At 38.0% G+C, this 19502-nt stretch overlaps 4 protein-coding genes across 9 annotated transcripts; 2 read left to right on the top strand and 2 right to left on the bottom strand.

The window, feature by feature from the left end:
* Positions 1-330: 330 nt before the first annotated feature.
* Positions 331-2399, bottom strand: LOC126586679 (PRA1 family protein F2-like). Of its 3 annotated transcripts, XM_050251605.1 has the most exons (3): positions 1508-2399; positions 1062-1126; positions 331-829 (listed from the first exon to the last, which is right to left on the bottom strand). In XM_050251605.1, the coding sequence occupies exon 1, from the start codon at positions 2171-2173 to the stop codon at positions 1583-1585; it is 591 nt and encodes a 196-aa protein (XP_050107562.1). In that variant the 5' UTR covers positions 2174-2399; the 3' UTR covers positions 331-829; positions 1062-1126; positions 1508-1582. The 3 variants fall into 3 exon arrangements, with proteins under 3 accessions (XP_050107562.1, XP_050107560.1, XP_050107561.1); XM_050251603.1 differs by having other exon boundaries at positions 331-1126; XM_050251604.1 differs by lacking the exon at positions 1062-1126.
* An 880-nt stretch (positions 2400-3279) lies between these two features.
* Positions 3280-5808, bottom strand: LOC126584719 (GABA transporter 1-like). Its single transcript, XM_050249045.1, has 7 exons — positions 5505-5808; positions 5303-5425; positions 5109-5203; positions 4614-4800; positions 4387-4517; positions 4048-4263; positions 3280-3841 (listed from the first exon to the last, which is right to left on the bottom strand). The coding sequence occupies exons 1-7, from the start codon at positions 5716-5718 to the stop codon at positions 3434-3436; spliced, it is 1374 nt and encodes a 457-aa protein (XP_050105002.1). The 5' UTR covers positions 5719-5808; the 3' UTR covers positions 3280-3433.
* Positions 5809-6746: 938 nt separating this feature from the next.
* LOC126584750 (signal recognition particle 9 kDa protein) lies at positions 6747-8881 on the top strand. Its single transcript, XM_050249078.1, has 4 exons — positions 6747-6904; positions 7189-7257; positions 8286-8379; positions 8644-8881. The coding sequence occupies exons 1-4, from the start codon at positions 6833-6835 to the stop codon at positions 8718-8720; spliced, it is 312 nt and encodes a 103-aa protein (XP_050105035.1). The 5' UTR covers positions 6747-6832; the 3' UTR covers positions 8721-8881.
* Positions 8882-15547: 6666 nt separating this feature from the next.
* On the top strand, positions 15548-18688 carry LOC126587327 (probable WRKY transcription factor 21). Of its 4 annotated transcripts, none has more exons than XM_050252367.1 (4): positions 15548-15963; positions 16285-17107; positions 17233-17358; positions 18220-18688. In XM_050252367.1, exons 2-4 carry the CDS (start codon positions 16293-16295, stop codon positions 18362-18364), a joined length of 1086 nt encoding a protein of 361 aa, XP_050108324.1. In that variant the 5' UTR covers positions 15548-15963; positions 16285-16292; the 3' UTR covers positions 18365-18688. The 4 variants fall into 4 exon arrangements, with proteins under 4 accessions (XP_050108324.1, XP_050108325.1, XP_050108323.1 ...); XM_050252368.1 differs by having other exon boundaries at positions 15549-15963; positions 16309-17107; XM_050252366.1 differs by having other exon boundaries at positions 15549-15963; positions 16087-17107.
* Positions 18689-19502: the final 814 nt, after the last annotated feature.

Here is a 19502-nt window from a genome sequence, read left to right as displayed (position 1 = left end):
TTATATGGAATTGGATCCTCTTCGAGGCAATGTCTCGGGATCCTACTGATCAGACAACATAAGCATTAAATTTTGATTTAACGATTACAATTATTATAATAATTTGGATTGAATCACCTTTGAAGAGAATCAAATCTAAAACCTTCACTTACAAGTAAGAGAAATAACATTATACCGTGGTACCAAGTGAAATATGCAGCAGAATTTTAAACCGTTAATTTTTTTACTTCTTTACTAAATAGAAAACATGGTGGATCTTGACCCTCCATTCCTGAGTGCATTCTGTACACTGGCGAACGATATAATTTCACATTTTTTACTACCGCAGAATTTCCATATGATAAGAGTTTTCACATTTGATACATTAATAATTCAATTGTTTTTGTCATAGAAAAGAGTTATCTTATGTAAAAGTAAACTCTTGCTCTACCCATTTTACTAATAAAGAGAAGAAAAACAATTAGTATAACCGGGACTTGTCTGCGTCTCTCCATCTCACTCACTCCCAGTTACATGTAAGAAATCTCTCGTGCGTAAAAGGGAAGACAAAACAATAATCTTATCTTACAAAAACAATTCCACAATAATGTATTAAAAGACATTGGCTTTGCATACATCATGGAGGCTATAATTCTCCCCTTTCCCTTCTCGAATAACCAATTCGATAACTTTTATCGTCGCGTGGGCCAAATTAAGGAATTGCATCTGTATCATCCCAAATCCAGAGAGTTGCCAAGGATGGTATGCCGGTTCATACCGGAAGAAGATGCTTACCTCCCCGTCCGGCCTTCAACATCCATCACACAGGTCCTATGGCAGTCTCAAGTATCTATTAACACAAGGTAAATTGAGTAGCAACATATATTGGGTAGACATTGCCATTAAAGTGAGGAGTGAGAACAATCATATCAAAACCTCTCAACTATGGCTTATGTGGTTCAGCTAAAATAGCTTTCAGAACTTGAGATGGTACAAAGTTAGACTGTGATGAATGAAAACGTTGAGCAATCGACAGTCAAATGCGCCAATGGCAAAAGCCGATGGCAATGGAAGAAACTTACCAAAAACTCATCGAGCTATCAACACTCAAATGCAAATGGCGGCAACACATTCAAATGCAAGAAACCTACAAGATCGAAACTTACAAGTAATATGCCACAAAGAACACTGCTTGGCACATACATCCGCAAACGGAATCCGGCACATAACATGCACATAAACTGTAAGCAAACTTATAATCTCGAAAAGATTAACGGCCTTGCTCCAATAACTCAACAAGATAACAATGCTTCCATTCATTCAACAACTACACTTGAAATCCAGACTATATATTGGCAGAAACCAGAGGAATCAGATTCTGATACGTGCTTAAGTAAAGTATAAAAGAAAACCTCTATAGGGTCATCAATTCACACTACATTTACAAAAATGAAATCCAACAAAAATAAGCAGCCGAATTCGAAAGCTAAAAGCGAAGAATTCAGCTCAAGATTGAATGAAATGTTACCTAAAAGCAGATCTAAAGGGAGAAACTTTCTTCTACCCAGCAAGGATCCAATGGCACCCAGCATCTTCCAATTGGCTAAATGCCGCTGTACCGAGTCCGCGGGGGACTGCCCACAACCGAGAGCAACCCACCTTCGGCAGCTTCCTGCTCGTCGGCATACAAATCCTCCGTTCCCCTAAACGCCGAGTGCAACCCAACAATCGCGACCCCAATCAGAATCGACACCAGCACGTTCAGCCACACGTGCGTGAAAACTAGAGCCACGACGGTGACGACGGCGAGAATCCCCAAAATGACGCGGTCGTCGACGATTCGGTGGAAAATTACGAGCGGTTCGTCGCGGAAGAAGTAGAGGAAGAACCAGGCGATGAAGACGAGGAGGAAGACAATGAGGGAGACTGGGTGCCAGAGGAGGCTGAGGAAGAGGACAAAGAGGACGAGCATCGTGTAGTTTACGCTGAAGTGGCCGAGGTTGCGCTTGATTCGGACGGTGGCTTCGCCGAAGGTGTAGGGGCGCGTGAAGCTGGAGAGGGGATAGACGAGCTCGAGCCATGGGCGGCGCGTTGCGAAGAAGGACTGGGTCGTGGTTCTGGCGCGTGAGAAGGGTTCGGGCGAGGCGGTAGTGGAAGGATGTGTGCCGTAGTGCGGTGGCGAATCTAAAGACATTTGGAGCTGGAAGAATTGAGCTTTGTGGAGCACTGGAGGTTGAAGATGGAGCTATCTGAGCTGAACTGAAACCCTAGGAGTGAGAAAATGGTGATCGGAACAGTGGGACGGAGGTTTCTGTAATTCTCTGTGTGAGACTGTTGTGGTGGTCTGATATTTTGTGATTTGGGAAGGTGGGCCTGCCAAATGCGTGTTTATGCCGATTTTGTGTTATATTCGTTATTTTAAGTGATTGTGTTAAATAAATAGATTACGTAAGAAATTATCATATTGATTTTTAATAGATATTTCGATAATTATCCAACTTATTAACAGATTTTTCGTGTCGAATTCACGTGTGATGAAAAAAGGAATCGGATCCTTTCCGAACTCAAAGGAGCTGAACCTACTCATCAAATGATTCGGATCATTGAAATTTGATCCAACTACTACAAACAGAAGATTCTCTAAAAGTTATAATAATTATAATCGTTGAATCAAATTTGAATGATTCGGATCATTTGATTGTTGAGTTCAGTTCCTTTTTATCCAATTCCGTAAAAAAGTTGTGAGGTCATTGTGCACAAGAAATGCGTGATTTGATGGAAGGTGTATCCTGGGACTAGGTGGACGTGGTGGAGCCTCGGCTTTGGTTACAACCGTTTGTGGAGTGGTCTATATACTATATAGGCTTTATTGGTGAAACAGGTGGCCTGGACAAGCGCAAACAGACAACTGGTGTGCATAGCTTTTTGACCGACATGAGAAGATTTATAAGTTTTTTGGCATTAAAGAAAAAAATTGTGATTTGTCAAAAAAAGGATTGGATGGATATAAGAAATTTTTCAGTCTGCATTGATCTATATTATACGAGAAATTTTTTAGTATGTCAAAATAAGATTGCCGGTTAAATTACTAATTGTTGAATTTTTTTGGCCGCACATTAAACTTTCGTGGCCTAGTAGCAAAATATTTGATCTAAATCACACAACGATTAATTATAACAAATTATTGTTTAATTTGTCATTCATTAGTTTTGAAATCAAGACCTCTAATAGACTTAGGGCCTTCGGCTAAAGAACAGTCACAAGTTATTAATATTCTTTTTTGTTGCTTAAATGACATCCTTTCATTTACATGTCATCAATATGGCCTTCATAGAAGCAAAAAATGGGTAACTCAATGTTATGTACAGAGCTATACCAAAGAAAGAGCGAATGGTGTAAGTATACGTAACTTTAGAGTTGTGTTTGTGCACTTATAGATGTCATGAAATATTTGTTACATATCATGAAAGAATTGGTAAGTCTTGACATCTTCCACTATAAACTTGACAGCACCAATGCAGCCCAAAACTGCCACAACAGAGAACCAAGCAACCAATGCAAAGTTGAGAAGTAGCAAAGAAAGGTACATTTTGGTGTTTTGGGTCTGCCTTCTTCTTCTAGCTTTTAAATATGCCAAAGCAGGGAACACAAAGTCCAAAGGTGTGAACCCAATTGCTCCACAGATTGACACAAAGTCCCCAAAGAAAGGCATGGCTGCTGCAACAAGAGTGATCAGAACCATATAAATGGAGGTGAAAGCAAGCCGAATTAGGGTTTTTCGGAGCCAGAAATGACTGGTGCTGGTGGTTTTGTGTGACAGGAGTCCCTCCTCAAAGTAGGCATATGTTGGCCTGCAATATATCTAACAACATGAAATGCAAAAACTGCATCAGAAGAGAATCCCAAGTTGTGGAAAATGGTGGGTTGGGGATTTACGCTGCGCCCGGACAAGGAGGAAATAAACTTGGAATTTGGACAAAGAAAAACCCGGGTTAAGAAACTTTTAACTCTTGAATTTCCTCGTCCGAGCGCAAGGTTAGAACATAGGACACGTAATATTAAGGGTACCTGAAAACATCCTGAAATTTGTATGACAGCAAAAAGATTGGCCATGACAATGGTCCATTGGGGAACAGTTAGAGAAGACAAGATGTAAGGTTGCACTTGTGAGCCAAAAGCCCAGTACCCAGTGAAGGCCAACTGCCAGTAACTCAACACAATGACACCATATGCTGCTGATACACCTTTATACATGTTCTTCTTTGCAGGTTCTCTCACTGTATTCTGTATCACAACATAATTCAAACTTTTCAAATTGATAGTATAACCAATTACGAACTTTTAGTTAAACGTGGAACTAGAGCGACACTAAACAGACAATAGACGGAAACTGAACAACAGATTGACCTGGATCTCCGGAAGCATTGCATCTCCAAAGGAAAAGGCAATTGCGCCAAGAGCGTTAAAGGCTCTGAAGGCCTTAGAAGATGAGCTTCCATCCAAACTATAACTGACTGATTTTCTGTCAATCTTTTTCCCTAACAAGCAAGGAAAAAGAAATTACTAAACTCAAATTCCCAAAGAAATCCAAACTTGACAGATGATATTTATGTTGTGCAGTAGTAGGCTACTACCGTTATAAATTGTGACACCAATTGTTGTGCCAGCAAAGCCAATGGTGCTGAAAGTGCACAGGGCATTTACCCATCTCAGTGAGTGGATATCTGGCAGCTGAGAAAGCAAGAGTTCAAATGCCCCAAAGAAAATGATGAAGTGCTGCAGGGTTAAGCTACCTTCACTGTGATAATATTTGTATACAGCCTGCATGAAAGAATAAGCAATGTTATATGCAATTCCCTCGAGTCTTGGGTTGGCTCGTCTGGTGGTTGGGACTGAAGGGGACTGAAATTGAGTTAGAGTCGTTCTGACGGAGTCTCATCACTCATCAGGAGAAGACTTGTAAGACACAATATGTTCGACTGTAGTTCAATTTACTCTGGACGGTAGTTCAATTAATTGAAATAGTCCAGTTCAGACCGAGCCACACAACTCGAAAGAACTACAACAACTTGGAATGGATGGGTTGGGTTGGGTTGGGTTGGGTTGGGTTGAGTTGAGTAATCTCAAACCTTAAGGCTGCTTCCAGCTGCAATCTGAATGGCTATATTATTGCCTATAGAGGCCACCTGTTGAAAAAATGCAATTGACCAATAACCCCAGAACCCTTCAACAAAAATAAATAAACAAATAAATTATGAAATTGAATTGTAATTTCCATAACAAAATTGGGATATTGAGAGATTAAAAAGTGCTTAAGTGGTACCAAAAATGCTTTTTGCCAGGTGGCGATAGGTGACGTGTTTCTTCCCATCCCATTTCCACAGAGATGCAACGAGAAAGCTTGAATACCACGTGGCTAGTGTTGCTCCCACCAAACTGCTCACCCCTGCAAGTTACAACAATAATCAATCACTTGAGAATTTTCGAACCGTCAAGATTCACAGTCTGATAACATTGTAAACTACCAAGAGGCCAGCCGAGAGAGGCCAAAGCGAAAGGCAGGGGAGCATAGGCGGCAGGGGTAGCAATCGTGGTGGCCACGTGGAAAGCGGCGTGCCTCCACGTGCCTTGACCATGTTTTGCTTCTTCTTCTTCTTGTGCTACTTGCCCTTCATGATCCACCTCCACTTGTTCATCTTTTGGTGCTTCTGCTGTTGGATCCGGTAGTGGAAGTGACATTTTTGGGTGGCTTCAGAGTTTGAAGGCCTCTTCTGCTTTCATCGGTCTCTGATTTGTTGTGTGTGATTGCTGATTTGCAAAGGCACCTTCAGTTTAGTTAAATGTCTAAATAAGCTGCTTTTGACTTTTCCTTGTTGGGGTTGTAGGATGTGGACGCATGGAATCTTTGGGATTAGATTATTGCATCTCTTTGAAAATTACCATTAGGACAAATGTTGTGGGGTACCCATTACTCATTTGAAAGAAAACTCTGGACTAAAATTCAACTTTAAATATATCGATATATTCACATTAGAAATATAAAAAATTTAGTTAAGCCAAACGATGAGTTAATATAATAACGTAAGATTGAGTTTGTCATTTACAAAAGTTAAATTTAAAACATCTCAGTTATAAGTAACATCAGTAAAGATCTAATTAACCATTGCTTTAATTGGCATTTGTTTTTCAATTTTCTTTGTATTTACTGATGTTTATTTTAGGAAATTTTATTTATTTGTGATCTAATTCTCCATAAATTAGATTAACTATATTTTATACCCTTCAGATTTGAAGTGATTTTTAAAATAGATCACATGGTTCCCATTTTTCACATTGAACCTTGAAATTCAAAATTGTATCAACTCACACCTTTTGTTTCTTTAAACGTCTAAACATCAATAAATTACCAAGTTTTTTGTTTGTTAATGTGGTGCAAGTGTAACTTACACGTTAACTCATAAAAGAGTCTCAAACTCACCACCTCATCAATTTAATGAATTTTTCATACAATCAAGCAGACCGAAGACACAAATCGATACAACGTCAATACCATTAAGATACAATAAGAGAATAAAATTTCGTGGCTCATTTTGCTAATCACTCAAAACACGGAGGGTTCAAAATGCAATAAACCCAACAATGACATACCCGGCCCGACCCGGCTGCTTCCCTAGTCACGGGCTCAAAAGCGGGATGGGCAGTACCAATCCAACAGGCCCAAATTGCCCCCCTAACGGACTTTGAAAAATCCCCAAAGGCCCATTTCCTATAAGCAAACACCCGCCTCCTCCGCTGCACTTCCTCTTCTTCACAAAGAATTCGCGTTAATCTCAGAACCCCAATCCCCGAAGAAATGGTTTACATAACTTCCTGGGACGAGTTCGTCGAGCGATCCGTCCAGCTTTTCCGCGCCGATCCCGAATCTGTACGTTACTCGATTTCCTTTTTCTCTTGTTTTATGTTTGGCTTCCGAGAAAATTCAAGAAATTCGAGTGAAGTTATTCCAGTGCATGATAACCCTAGTCTTCAATAGTATAATTGTTTTTTCTCGTCGTAATTTTCTTCGCAAAACCAGATTGTGTTCTTCTAATTTCAATTATTGCTGTTTTAATTACGTTTTGCGAACAAGAATTAGGTGGTCTGAATTGTTTTGTTAGACTGATGTTTAAGTGTTTCTAACACTTGTGATGGATCTGTTTGTTGATGCAGACTCGTTACGTGATGAAGTACCGGCATTGCGAGGGGAAATTGGTTCTCAAAGTCACCGATAATAAAGAGGTACTGATTTGATTATATTATGTGGTGGTCAATCTTTTGCTCATTGTACTTGTTGTGTTTAAGAACATCAAGTAGTTCTAAGCATTTGGTGTTATGCGTTTAGAGATCCGTAGTCTGTGCGTAGAACTTTGGATTATGATTTTTCATTGGTTGTTTTAATATGCCTGCTTCTACTTAACTTATCGAGGTGTTTAGTCTTCGAAGGAGTTCTTCATACATCATCTTTGTAGCTTGTTTTGTACCATTTTGAAGAATGTAAAGGCTTAGATTATTTTATGTGATCCGGGTGTTGTTTGTAAGGCCTTAGAGAAATTAGATTTCTGTGAGATATTAGGTGCACAAACTTGTTTTTTTGTTTAGACTAGTGTGGTTGCGTTGGGGCTTCTTCTTTGGGAACTCAGGTAGCCTTCCAGTTGTGGCAGAAATACCTAGATCAGCTTCCTTCGCCTCTGTTTGTGGATTACACAAATCTGCGAATGTCACCTAATCCATCTCAAACTGTTCTGTCATACATAGAGTGATATTCATAGGGTTTCATCAGGGACAACTTTTCTGAACATAATGTAAGAAAGTACTTCTAGGAACCCTTTTCATGCCATATTGTTCCCAAATTGAACTTGGGAATGTTGTTACTTGAAGTCTTGGGCGTTTTATCGCGATAGTGCATGGCAATATCTTTCCTTTTTCTGCTGTCTTACCTTTTGTCACCTTCATTTTGTTGGTGGAGAAATCCTAATTGCATAAGTCCCCGCTGAAATTTGACTTGATTAAGGTCGTCTTTAATGCATTTTTGGACTACAAAAAATCACTATGCGTTACTTATAGGTAGAGCAGACTATAAAATCTTCATGTCCTGCAATGAAAACTTGGACTGAAATTTATCTTTTATGGCTTACTAGAAACTTGGGATATTGTCATTAAAACTCAAATTTTCAGATTCAAGAAAATGGGTGCATATCATTTACATCATCACCGATAACATGCATTTGTCTGATTTACTCATGTGATGGATCCTTTTGCATTGGCAGTGTCTGAAATTCAAAACAGACCAGGCACAAGACGCTAAGAAGATGGAGAAACTCAACAACATATTCTTCACTTTGATGTCCCGAGGTCCTGAAGGTAGTACCTTTATTCAAGCCTAAATTTAAAAAAAAAAATACGAAAAGGTTTTGGTACAACTGTAGGTCCCAATGTGTTTGAACACGAAACGGTGGGGTAGCTGCCTTTTACCGAAGGTTCCTTTCACTAATTACAAGGGAGTTTTCTGGATGTTCAAAAACATGTTCCAAATGCAATGAAATTCCCTTTCTTAAATTTGTTTCCAGTTTGGCCTTGATGTGAGTAAAACTAATTCACCTTTCGTCTTGTTTTCCATTTGAACAGCGGATCCATCAGAAGTTACTGGGAAAGACCAGATGGACGCACAGCCAACCAAGAAAGGACGGGGACGAAAACAATAGTCGTGTCGGCGTAATTAGGTTGTTTTTACGACTGTCTTACAGGGAACCATGGATTACTACTCGGAATGAATATCCTACAACTCTGAAACAGTTATTTTTTGTGTAACTACAAAAATTGTCTTGATATTTTCTAAATGGTTACAGAAGATTGTGGTTCTCTACTTCCCCGATTTTCGCTTTCAATTTCATTTTATATATAAAGGATCTTGACGACTTTAACTGGTTTTGTCTTGCCCGACATCTAGTGGAATGGTATCAATGACTCCTAGTTATGTTTCAAGAGTTAAATAACTGACCCAATTATAAGTTCTTAACTGCCCTCAACTGCAGTGAAGATCGATCTGATAGACCTAAGACCCATCTTTGTGGAATAGTTATGAGATGTAACTACCTGGTCGATTGGCGAATTGCAACCAATCGATCTGTCACTCACATCCCGTAAGATTTGTCTTAGGATAATTGTTCTATTTTGGTCGAGAGATACCTGTTCAAGTATTGAGTTTTCTTGCAAGTGGCTTTTGACCACAGTGGTGGAAAGGCGTTGCGCCCTTGCATGACGGCATCCTGTTGATGACTAATTTAACGCCTAATCTAACAAAATCCATCATTTGATAAAAATAAAAATAAAAATAAAAATAAAGTACTAAGTTTTCTTTGATATAATCACAATGGTAGAATGGGCCGCACCCGCTCGCGTTTGATCCAATGAGATCCAACAGGGTTTACGAACTCCCCATAACATGTCAAGCCATTAAAATACTAAAGTTATTAAGAACATTTATCATTGCATACGAGACCCTAAATTCGATTATCCCTCTCTGCCTTATGTGCGGTGGCTTGTATGAAAAATGAATTTGAGGAGGCATGAGAATTGAGGAAGAGGTCTATAGCGTAGTAGATCAAAACAAAAGATAATGTGTTTTCCACTTTGCCAATCTAATGATACCCGTACAGTGCGTTACCAGATCCCAATGCACTCTTTGGCCGTCTTTCCTTCTTTTTACTTTATTTTTTGGCCATGAAGAAAAAGGTAAAGGTGTAAACTGAATCCATGCATGCTCTCTCTCTCTCTCTCTCTCTCTCCGCGCCTCTCATTGGCCCCAAAACACAGATGGTGTGTTAGTAATCAGAGAGAACAAACCAAAGCAATTGGGGGCTTTGGGCAAGCAAATATTCTTCAAAGTTAAAAGAGACAGACCAGATGGACGCTGGGACAGAATGTCTTGGAGGATAAAGTGGATTGGTTAATTCTCTTCATAAATTATTTTAACGCGTAAATATGAAATACCGTCGTATTGTATAATCTATTCAGTTATGTTATAGGTGCAATTTGGTTCTTAATGTTGTACTGTGAAGCATAAACACTTGCATTGTCTACCACATTATAATAAGTAAATTGATCGTACCGCATGACGTGTTCCAGTACCGTTACAAGTTCATGGATTGAACGTCGGTTTTCAAGGAGCCCGATTCTCATGCAGACGTGAGCTGGAGGGGGTTGATTCTTTAATCCAGCAACAAGAATGAAATCATTAGTTTGTAGAAGAGTGAGAGAGAAGCAATGCAAGCTTCCTTAACTTTTGAATTCGGAATAATTCTTCTCTTCACCTACACAAGTAAGCAATGCATATTGAGGATGTGGAGCACGCGTGACTTTTGAACTTCGCACGTAAACCAACATTCTCAGGTTCTACAAAGGAATGGGGTTTTACCGTTGAACCCGTTAGTAGGAGTAGTAACCTAACTCCTTGTAAGCCTTATAACGTTTGTTAACTTCCCGATTTAGGACAACTCTATACACCTCGCAAATAAAACTACAGATAAAGGATAGAAGGGAGAAAAAGTAGAGTATTGGTGTTTTCATGGCTCTACATTTTGGATAAAGTTAAGCTTTTGATCCACAAGATCTGAATTGTTCCCGAGTTAGACGTTGTAAAGTATGAATTCGTGCACTTTGTACAGGAAAAACCATGCTTTAATCCGCCTTTTCTTTTTTCTACTTTTTATTACTCATAATTATGTTTGTATTCTGTTTCCTCCTTTTTTGGTCATGAAAATTTAACCTTATGATCACCCTATTATAATTTTTTTTTTGTTGACGAACATAAATTTCATTGACAAAAGAAATATTACAGGAGATAAACATAAAAACAAGCTGCAAGTAGGTCAAAAGTACAAAAAAAAGCCCAAGCAAAACACATGATGGCCCAATCAAATTCAGTCCATTGACACAAGTCGTCACCGCCATGACCACCGTGCACGTCGCCATTCCATCGCTCAAGTCAACGGATTCACTGTCAACACCAACAAAAACCAAAGGTCACAAAACAAAAACACAAATACAAAGCAGCCCCAAATAAAAAAACAAAACAAATCTCTAATTTCACAACATCTAAGATCCACAAACAACATATTAAATTTCTCCAAAACACTCAGCCAACGAAAGAAACAACCAAACCCAGCAACCATGTCCACCACCCGAGGACCAACAACTGAAGAATTTTGATACCAACAAAGCAAGTGGACAATATACAATCAGAAGGGCAGGACGAGGTGGTGCAAAAGCCAAACCACCAAAGTGGTTTTGCACTCATTCATTTGAGTGAGCGACGACTTGCTCTTCGAGGTGCTTGAGTGCTATATGATTGTGTTAAATTTATGTTACTGAATGTTTTGACTTCCCAAATTCATGCACGGTGAAAGTGTTGGAATTGCTTCAGTTTTTGAACTAATGTTCATGAGCCTTAAGTAGTACGCATATAAGTGTGATTTCAGACGGGCCAGATCACAATCAGGTGACCCCAATTTCAGTCCAAAAATGTTCGGAATAGCTGTTTTCTTCTAGTTTTGTGTCCACTTTTAATTTTCGAATGTAAAATTCCAATTATGTATACTCGAAATTTTCGTTCCAAAATAAAAGGCAAAAGTTGCTTCACACCAATCCATTAAAACAGTTGCAAGTTTCAACCAAATTAAGAAAGAAAACACGATTGCTAATTGAGGTTAGAGTTTTAAAGTACAATTAGAAACACAATGAAAGTGAAGTTCTTGATGTCAATTAACTTGTATTAGCTTTGATTGAGTTTCTTGCTGCCAGAGAAGGTGCTTGTAGTTGTAGAGCCGTCCAACTTCAAGCCAACCAACTTCTCCTCGAATGCGACTCTCTACAAGTTGTCCAAGCTGGCTTTGTTCTTTGGACGTGAATCATTTTTATTTCAAGAACATCTGGATGACGTTTCTTTAGAAAATTGTAATGTTTGATTATCAATAAAACACTATTGTTTCGCATCGAAAAAAAACTTGTATGTGTCCTACTCCTACTTACTTTTTCTTCTGTCCATTTAACTAATTAAAATGCACTAAGAACATCTCACTTTATTTTTCCTTCTTTTTTTATTTTTATAAAGGGACCAGCTAGTAGCTTTGTCACGCCAGTTTTGGGGTTAAGAAAACTCACAAAGGCATTTCAGCCTCCCCTGACAATTATCGTGCGACTCACCAATGCCATAAATCGAACTCAAGAACGTACTGTGTGGTATACGGTCAATCTTATGAGTATTAATTAACATAATAATTTTTGTTTTACACAACCGATGTTGAAAAAAAAAAAAAAACAATACACGCGAAACATCGATCAAATAAACATTTATAGCCTCCTAAATTTCAGTCGCCTTAGTACTACAATCATAACATAATGTTAAGTCTTTCCTTCAGGATCATAATATAGTTGTTGAAAATTATATACTGGTTATGTAAAAGTTGGACAATTTCACGAGGCCTATATAATGATCATGTAAGATCTGTAATTAGGAATTATTACATAATAATTAAGTGAATTAATTTTTAATTGAAAGTGAGCTGATTACGCAAAAGAGATGAGTAAAGTCAACGGAGGTAGGACCGGTGGGAACCCATGCCGTGTCAGTCACCGAAGTAACAGTATCTCCCGGTTCAAGATAGAAAGAGTAATGCTACACTTACAACGTTTTCATACCGTATTGTACCACATTTTAATTGTTAAACAACGGATCGGTTAAGTGTGAAAAATGCGGTAATATTAGTACGTATGAACAGCACATCGGTTTGTGTGTCAGACTTTAGAGATAATTTTACACGTGTTGAAAAATGATTAGGCGTCGTTGGCAACGGCTATATTGGATGCTCTCCAGTGCTGGACTGGGCCTTGGGCCCCACTCTTGAACAGAAATTGGGATAATCCGCGCAGCAGAGGGTGTAAAAGACTTGAAAGCAAAGTCTCAAAGTTTATGTCACCTTCTTTTTCCCCTTCATTGATAATATTAATTTTATTACTGATCAAGATTAATTAATTTTTTTTTAACAAACGATATTATCAATACTAAAATAGAAAGTATAGGCTTAGCTTCACAATATGCTAATAATAATATGGTTCAAATTTGTCTTTAGCGAGAATAAAACTTAAGACATCTCACGTAAAAGTAAAGAAGAATACCACTAGACCGTAGAAGATTAGATCCAATAACTGATGATAAAGTTAGTTTTGCACCAATTAAGTCAATTTAAGGTTGATTTTTCAATCACTATCTTGATTTAAGGTGTCCACCATATTGACAATATTTTGTTTATAGATATCACAATTTACTATGTAATGCATCTTCTAAAAAATATCATGATCACCACCATTAACATTAAATTTAAGTGATTTGTCATATTAATTTTTGAAAATCATTAATTTGTCATATCATTCTAATTTCGTTAAGTTTTTCATCCAAATAAGTTGTATTCTGGGTCATTTTGGACTTTTGATCTCTTTTTTCAAGTTAATTTTCTTTTTTTATACGAACATATGTTAGCACTGGGTAAGGTGATGAATTGGTTTCAAACTTTTAACTTTTGTTTCACAAGTTCTCTATGGTACGAACCTAGGACTTTTGGCTAGTAAAAAACATGTTGTGTTCATTTCAAAAGCTTATGGTCAACTACTAAAAAAGTATATTAAGCTCATTAGCATGGAATTTAGCTATTTGTAATCCTTGAGAATTCAACGTGGTCAATCATGTTGATAAAAAAAATTGAGTTGAAATGTTCTAAATAACCTTAAAAACATGTAATGTGCAAGTCACATGACTTATTTTGGATAAAAAGCTTAACGGGCTTATGATGAGATGAAAAATTAATGATTTCGAAAAATTGATATGACAGAGTGGAAATGATTCATAAGTTCATATTACATTTCAAAAAATTTCTCATATAACAATGACCACGCTTAACTATTTAGCCTAATGACATGTCTCCACTTTAGTATAGCAAGTCATGATTTAAATTTCGTAAGTAAAATGTTATAAGAATTGATATAATTTGACAAAAACAACTTACCCATTTTCTTTTCTATCAAAACACTGAAGATTAAGCAACGAAAGATCATTGTCATCTAATCTTTGTTATGACAAAGTTCAAGACTTCAAGTTGTCAAACAGTAGTAGAGTATCAATAATCATTTAATCTAATGCCACTTCAATCTTCATTTTGTGAGTGGTGAATTCAGATCTTATCAACGATCGTTGGTGAATAATTTTTTTTTTTTTTTGAAACAAAGGTATGATATTCATTAAACAAAACAAAATTCATACAAACTGAGGATAGTGTGCAAAATGAGCCTCGATAAAAACCTTGCCGGGGATTTCAACCCGGTCGAAGGAAAAGAGTGTCCCGCACAACAATAGACCTATCCTCAAATGAACAATCAAACTTACAATCCTTCCTCCCAACAAAATATCATGAATTAAATCCGGAGGTTCCTCGAACCACATAATCTCCTCAGTACAAGTAAGCCCTAGCCGAGCAAGCCGATGAGCCGCCGAATTTCCTTCCCATTGCACATGATTTACCGTTGACTTCGACCACTCCAAACAGAAACATCGCAAATCATTAATAATAGGTCCAAAATTAGACCTATCCTCACCTTGGCCCTTAATAGCAGCCAATACTAAGCTCGCATCTCCTTCAAGTTGAACTTGGACATTGACCGAGTATAACCCCTGAACAAACTGTACCATATATTAGAACATTGTGCGTTTGAGTTTTTCTTATTTTGACAAAATAATATTTTAATAGGTACTATGTTCTAATCCATATGTGTGAAAATTCAAACTTGAGTGCAAGAAAACAAGCACACTGCCCAATGTAATTGACTTAACGGGTGTTTATGCATGTGAGTACGTTCAAACAAGTGTCATTTTACACAGAAAAAGAAAGACATGCAGACAATCAATGAATGAACTAAATCGCAGACGTTTGAGGATACGAAACCGTCTATGTCCTCATTTACCACGCCCAATCCAAATTAGCAGAGATTGCACAACATGCAAAGAGGCCAAGCAAAATCCAACTCTACCACCATTTGACAACTCACCAAGCACACGAGAGACTCAATTTTGTAACCGATACATAATCGAAGAGATAAAAAAAATGGACAAATACACCGCCGGTTACACTGCAGATCTCGTCAGAGCGTAAAGTTTTTCATGTAGGTTACAAAAGTAAAGATGGACCTAATGGTCTTTGCACTCTCATGAAGGAGGAAAAGAAATACCCAATTTTAAAAACTTGAAAATTGATTTTTTATTTTGGGGGGGGGGGGGGGGTGTGGTGTGTGGGGTGAGGAAGACGAAAAAAAGGGGAAAAAAAGGAAATCAAATCTTAAAAGAAATCAAAGAAAAAGTGAAGGGGAAAAAATAAAAAGAAAACTTCGTGTAAACCGTAAAATCGAGGGCTCACTTTAACATTTAGCGGACGGACGTCTGTGTGGAGAAGAGGAAGGCCATTTCCGAAAAGAGAATAGCAAAGGTCTTCAGAGTGGGGCCTGCCCCTTCAAATCTGTGACACAGACGGCAGTTTCATTTTATTTCCTGAGCTTTCTTTCCTTCTTAGTTTCCCTGCTTCTTTCACTACCTGTTTATTTAAATCTCCTCTCTCTCTCTCTCTCTCACTCTTTCACTCTCTCTCTCCTGTGTTGAATTCTTTGGGTTTCTCCCTCTAGAAAAAATGGGAAATTTATATATTAAACAAAGATGGAGTTGAATTCTTTGGGTTTCTCCCTCTAGAAAAAATGGGAAATTTATATATTAAACAAAGATGGGGGCTTTGTATTCTTGCGGCAGTGTGAATTCTATCAAGAGCAAAGCAAAAGTCTTCTCCTTCACACCTTTCAATCTCAAAAGCATGAATTGAGAATCTAGGGTTTGACAGCACCAACTCCAACAAGGTATGTTCTTTTGCTTCTCTTTTTCTCCACTCTCCCAACTCACAATTTTACCAAATTTCTATGCTGTAATGTCTTGATTTCCATCTGGGGTTTCCTCTAATCTGTCAAATTTCATAAACCCAGTTGGTTTTCTGTTCTCCTGGTTGAAATCTCATTAGAAAGTTCATAGCTTTGTTGGGTAAAAAAATTGGGGTTTTGGTTACCTGGGTAGTTGTTTTATCTGCTGTGGATTGCTGAACATCCTATAAATTGTGTTGGGTTGCTGAGTTTTTGGCACTTCTGGTGTGTTTTGTGTAAATTGTTTACCTTTTCTGGATTTAGGATAGTGGATGGTTGTTGTTGTAGATATGGAGGAAGTTGAAGAAGCTAACAAAACAGCTGTTGAGAGCTGCCATAGAGTTCTTAGCCTATTGTCTCAGCCACAGGAACAAGTTCAGTATAGGAATCTAACGGTGGAAACTGGAAAGGCTGTGTCTAGGTTTAAGAAAGTTGTTTCCATTCTCAAAACTGGTTTAGGTCATGCCAGAGTTAGAAAGCTTAAGAAGCTTCAAATCCCTTTTCCTGAAAGAATCCTTTTGGATAATCCTATATCGATTGCGGACCGTCCATCCAAAACTCCCCACTTTCTTCAATCTAGCTTCCCTGAAATCCCAACTCAAGATTTGAGTTTAGATGTTAAAAGTGCGTTGTGTTTGGGGAATCCATCGTTGGAATTGAGTACTAATGGAAAAACCCCAATTCACCCTGCCCAACAAGTGCCGCCCGCTCAATATCACTTGCTTCAGCAACAACGGCAGCACCAGCAACATCAACAACAACAGCAACTGCAGCAGAGGATGTTACTTCAGCAGCACCAGATGAAGCAGCAAACGGAAATGATGTATCGTAGGAGCAATAGTGGCATAAATCTGAATTTTGATAGCTCTAGCTGCACACCTACAATGTCATCTACAAGATCCTTCATTTCTTCCTTGAGCATAGATGGAAGTGTGGCTAACTTCGATGGTAATTCCTTTCATTTGATCGGGGCTCCTCTCTCTTCGGATCAGAATTCACAACATAAGAGGAAGTGTTCTGCTAGGGGAGACGATGGGAGTGTAAAATGCGGTGGTAGCAGTGGTAGATGTCACTGCTCAAAGAAGAGGTTGAATTTCTCCTTATGCTCTACTTGGTTCAATAATAGCTTGCAATGCTTCTGTGTCCTGTCATGGTGGACAACTATTATACTTGCTTTTTAACTATTTAATGTTAATTATGTTCTGCTGGCAGGAAGCATAGGGTTAAAAGGTCAATTAAGGTGCCTGCTATCAGTAACAAGCTTGCAGATATCCCTCCTGATGATTATTCATGGCGGAAATATGGCCAGAAGCCAATCAAGGGTTCCCCTCACCCTAGGTACAATATGTTTCTGCATTTCGAATGAGAAATTGATTTTATTTGATGCGCAAAATCTTTTGCTAGTGCTTTATGTACATGGTTGAATATTGATTTGTAGTGAGTTTTAGTGTTAACTCTTTTCTAAGAATTTTTTACTTATATGATAGAGGTGTGCGTTCCGTGAACTAAAAATCAGTTAGTGTGACGAACCACTATAGGATTGCACATTGCAGTATCTTGGTAAAAATCTAGAGATCTCGTGTGTTGTCCTGTTGTTTATATTCTGCAAATTCATGTCACTGGATTGTGCCGCTTGATGAGATGTAATCCAGTGGGGTACATTGGAAATGTGGAATACCCTACTTTTATTGATTTCGTCGAGTATTTTAATTATGTCCTTTAATACAAAAACATTCTAATGCCTCCTTTAAAGTTATTCTCGTGGTTTATTTGTTGCTCAGAAGAGGTGGTGGCCAAAATAGTTCATTTTTTGGCCAAAGATGGTAGTTAAGATTCTTGTTCCTTTTTTCAGCATTCGAATTTCTATCCATTTTTAACAATCGAATCTAGGGTCAAGATTGTTCACAGAATTTAAGTTTGAATACAACATGTGATTGATATTTGATGAGGCTTGGGAGAATGCACTTTCAAGTTTATTCGATACTTCTATGCAATTTCGTATTTTTTATATTCTCGGAAATCAAATCTCAGAAAGAATCAAAGTTGAATACGACATGTACTTGATATTTGATAATGCTTGTTGATGTGCAGTTTTGAGTTTATTCGATATGCTACTATGCTTGTCGAAGATCACAGACTTTTTAAGTTTAAACTTCTCGTGAACTTAATTAACTATTGAAGCTCCTTTAACTTGTGCAGGGGATACTATAAATGCAGTAGCATGAGAGGTTGTCCAGCAAGGAAGCATGTCGAGAGGTGCTTGGAAGAACCATCCATGCTTATGGTTACCTACGAAGGTGAGCATAACCACCCAAGGATACCATCGCAATCCACAACAACATGAAATTCATGGAGAGCCTCGGTGAGCTCAAGCCCAACAGTCAATTTATCAAATCCTTCTGTGTTCGGCATGAGATGCTCCTGTACATATATTTGGATGGTTCAAGCATGACATACAAATCGGAGCGGCTATCTCGGCTTTGGGGAGTTGGGCTCTTTCGAGCGTTTTTGCGTTCAGGCAAGCGGGCATGAAGCAATCAGTGCAACAAGTCTGTAAAATTAGGTCATTATCCCATTAGAACTGTTTTATGTTTTATGTTCTGTTTAGCAATCAGTGCTTCAAACAATTTAGGGTTTTTGAAATTAATGAAATGCCCTTCATGTGGTACTTTTGTTTTTCATTTACTATTTTCTTTGTTTATACTTTTGGATGAAAATGTTTACTATGAAAGGGATGATTTAAAAGTAGGTCTGACAATTGATTGCACGATCCATTAATTCTGCACAACACGAAAATAACAGGTTTGTGGTTAACCTTTTAACGAGTTAGATTTTTATCAAGTGACTCACATGGTAGGAATCAGATAAGATATCATTTGTCATTTCTAGGCATCATACATAACAATTTATTGCATAACCCGTTAACCTGACATAAAACAATACAACCCGTTAACAAAACGAGTTATTATGGGATCACTTATTAAAAACCCGTTAAGATACGATATGTAACGAAAACGACATGAACGTGACAAACACGACTTTTGCCAGTTTTAATTTGAAGCCAAGTCATAGATAATCCATCCTTTTTACCGAATTACTATTGCTTTCAATTGGTGTGAGGAAAAAGAAAAGTTGGGTGTGACTAATGAGGGTGACCAAGATAAGATATCTTGTTATTATTCCTTCACCAGAATAAAACCAAAATGTTATTTTTGGGTCCAATTCCAAACATCTTTTTCAGCTAAAAAAAGGAAAAATTCTTTGGCCTCGCGCTGGTAATGGGGACGATTATTGCATGCAGACGGGCATATATTCTGTTTGCTTAGAGCATTCTTCACATTAGCCCATGTGTCCATGTTCTTATACCACTCATTATGCGACGTGAAGATATAATTGTCTACATAGTAAGCATACAGTTTTTGGGAATTTATCTTTGGCAATGCTCAATTCCTTGATCTCTTGATGAAGATATTTTGGCCGTG

The sequence above is a fragment of the Malus sylvestris genome, chromosome 10 (assembly GCF_916048215.2).
Source record: "Malus sylvestris chromosome 10, drMalSylv7.2, whole genome shotgun sequence".
Taxonomy (NCBI): Eukaryota; Viridiplantae; Streptophyta; class Magnoliopsida; order Rosales; family Rosaceae; genus Malus; species Malus sylvestris.
The sequence above is the reverse complement of the archived record's forward strand: the minus strand, read 5'-3'. Positions and strand labels throughout refer to the sequence as shown.

What these genes read in the sequence shown, in the direction of transcription:
- LOC126586679 (XM_050251603.1), bottom strand. Translation starts at nt 2,173, where the DNA reads ATGTCTTTAGATTCGCCACCGCACTACGGCACACATCCTTCCACTACC.
- LOC126584719 (XM_050249045.1), bottom strand. Translation starts at nt 5,718, where the DNA reads ATGTCACTTCCACTACCGGATCCAACAGCAGAAGCACCAAAAGATGAA. An exon ending in CTCTCTCGGCTGGCCTCTTG is followed by an intron (nt 5,426 to 5,504) that starts GTAGTTTACAAT and finishes TGTAACTTGCAG; the next exon opens with GGGTGAGCAGTTTGGTGGGA. An exon ending in CAATGCTTCCGGAGATCCAG is followed by an intron (nt 4,264 to 4,386) that starts GTCAATCTGTTG and finishes GTTGTGATACAG; the next exon opens with AATACAGTGAGAGAACCTGC.
- LOC126584750 (XM_050249078.1), top strand. Translation starts at nt 6,833, where the DNA reads ATGGTTTACATAACTTCCTGGGACGAGTTCGTCGAGCGATCCGTCCAG. An exon ending in TCCGCGCCGATCCCGAATCT is followed by an intron (nt 6,905 to 7,188) that starts GTACGTTACTCG and finishes TTGTTGATGCAG; the next exon opens with ACTCGTTACGTGATGAAGTA. An exon ending in GATGTCCCGAGGTCCTGAAG is followed by an intron (nt 8,380 to 8,643) that starts GTAGTACCTTTA and finishes CCATTTGAACAG; the next exon opens with CGGATCCATCAGAAGTTACT.
- LOC126587327 (XM_050252367.1), top strand. Translation starts at nt 16,293, where the DNA reads ATGGTTGTTGTTGTAGATATGGAGGAAGTTGAAGAAGCTAACAAAACA. An exon ending in TGTCACTGCTCAAAGAAGAG is followed by an intron (nt 17,108 to 17,232) that starts GTTGAATTTCTC and finishes TTCTGCTGGCAG; the next exon opens with GAAGCATAGGGTTAAAAGGT. An exon ending in AAGGGTTCCCCTCACCCTAG is followed by an intron (nt 17,359 to 18,219) that starts GTACAATATGTT and finishes TAACTTGTGCAG; the next exon opens with GGGATACTATAAATGCAGTA.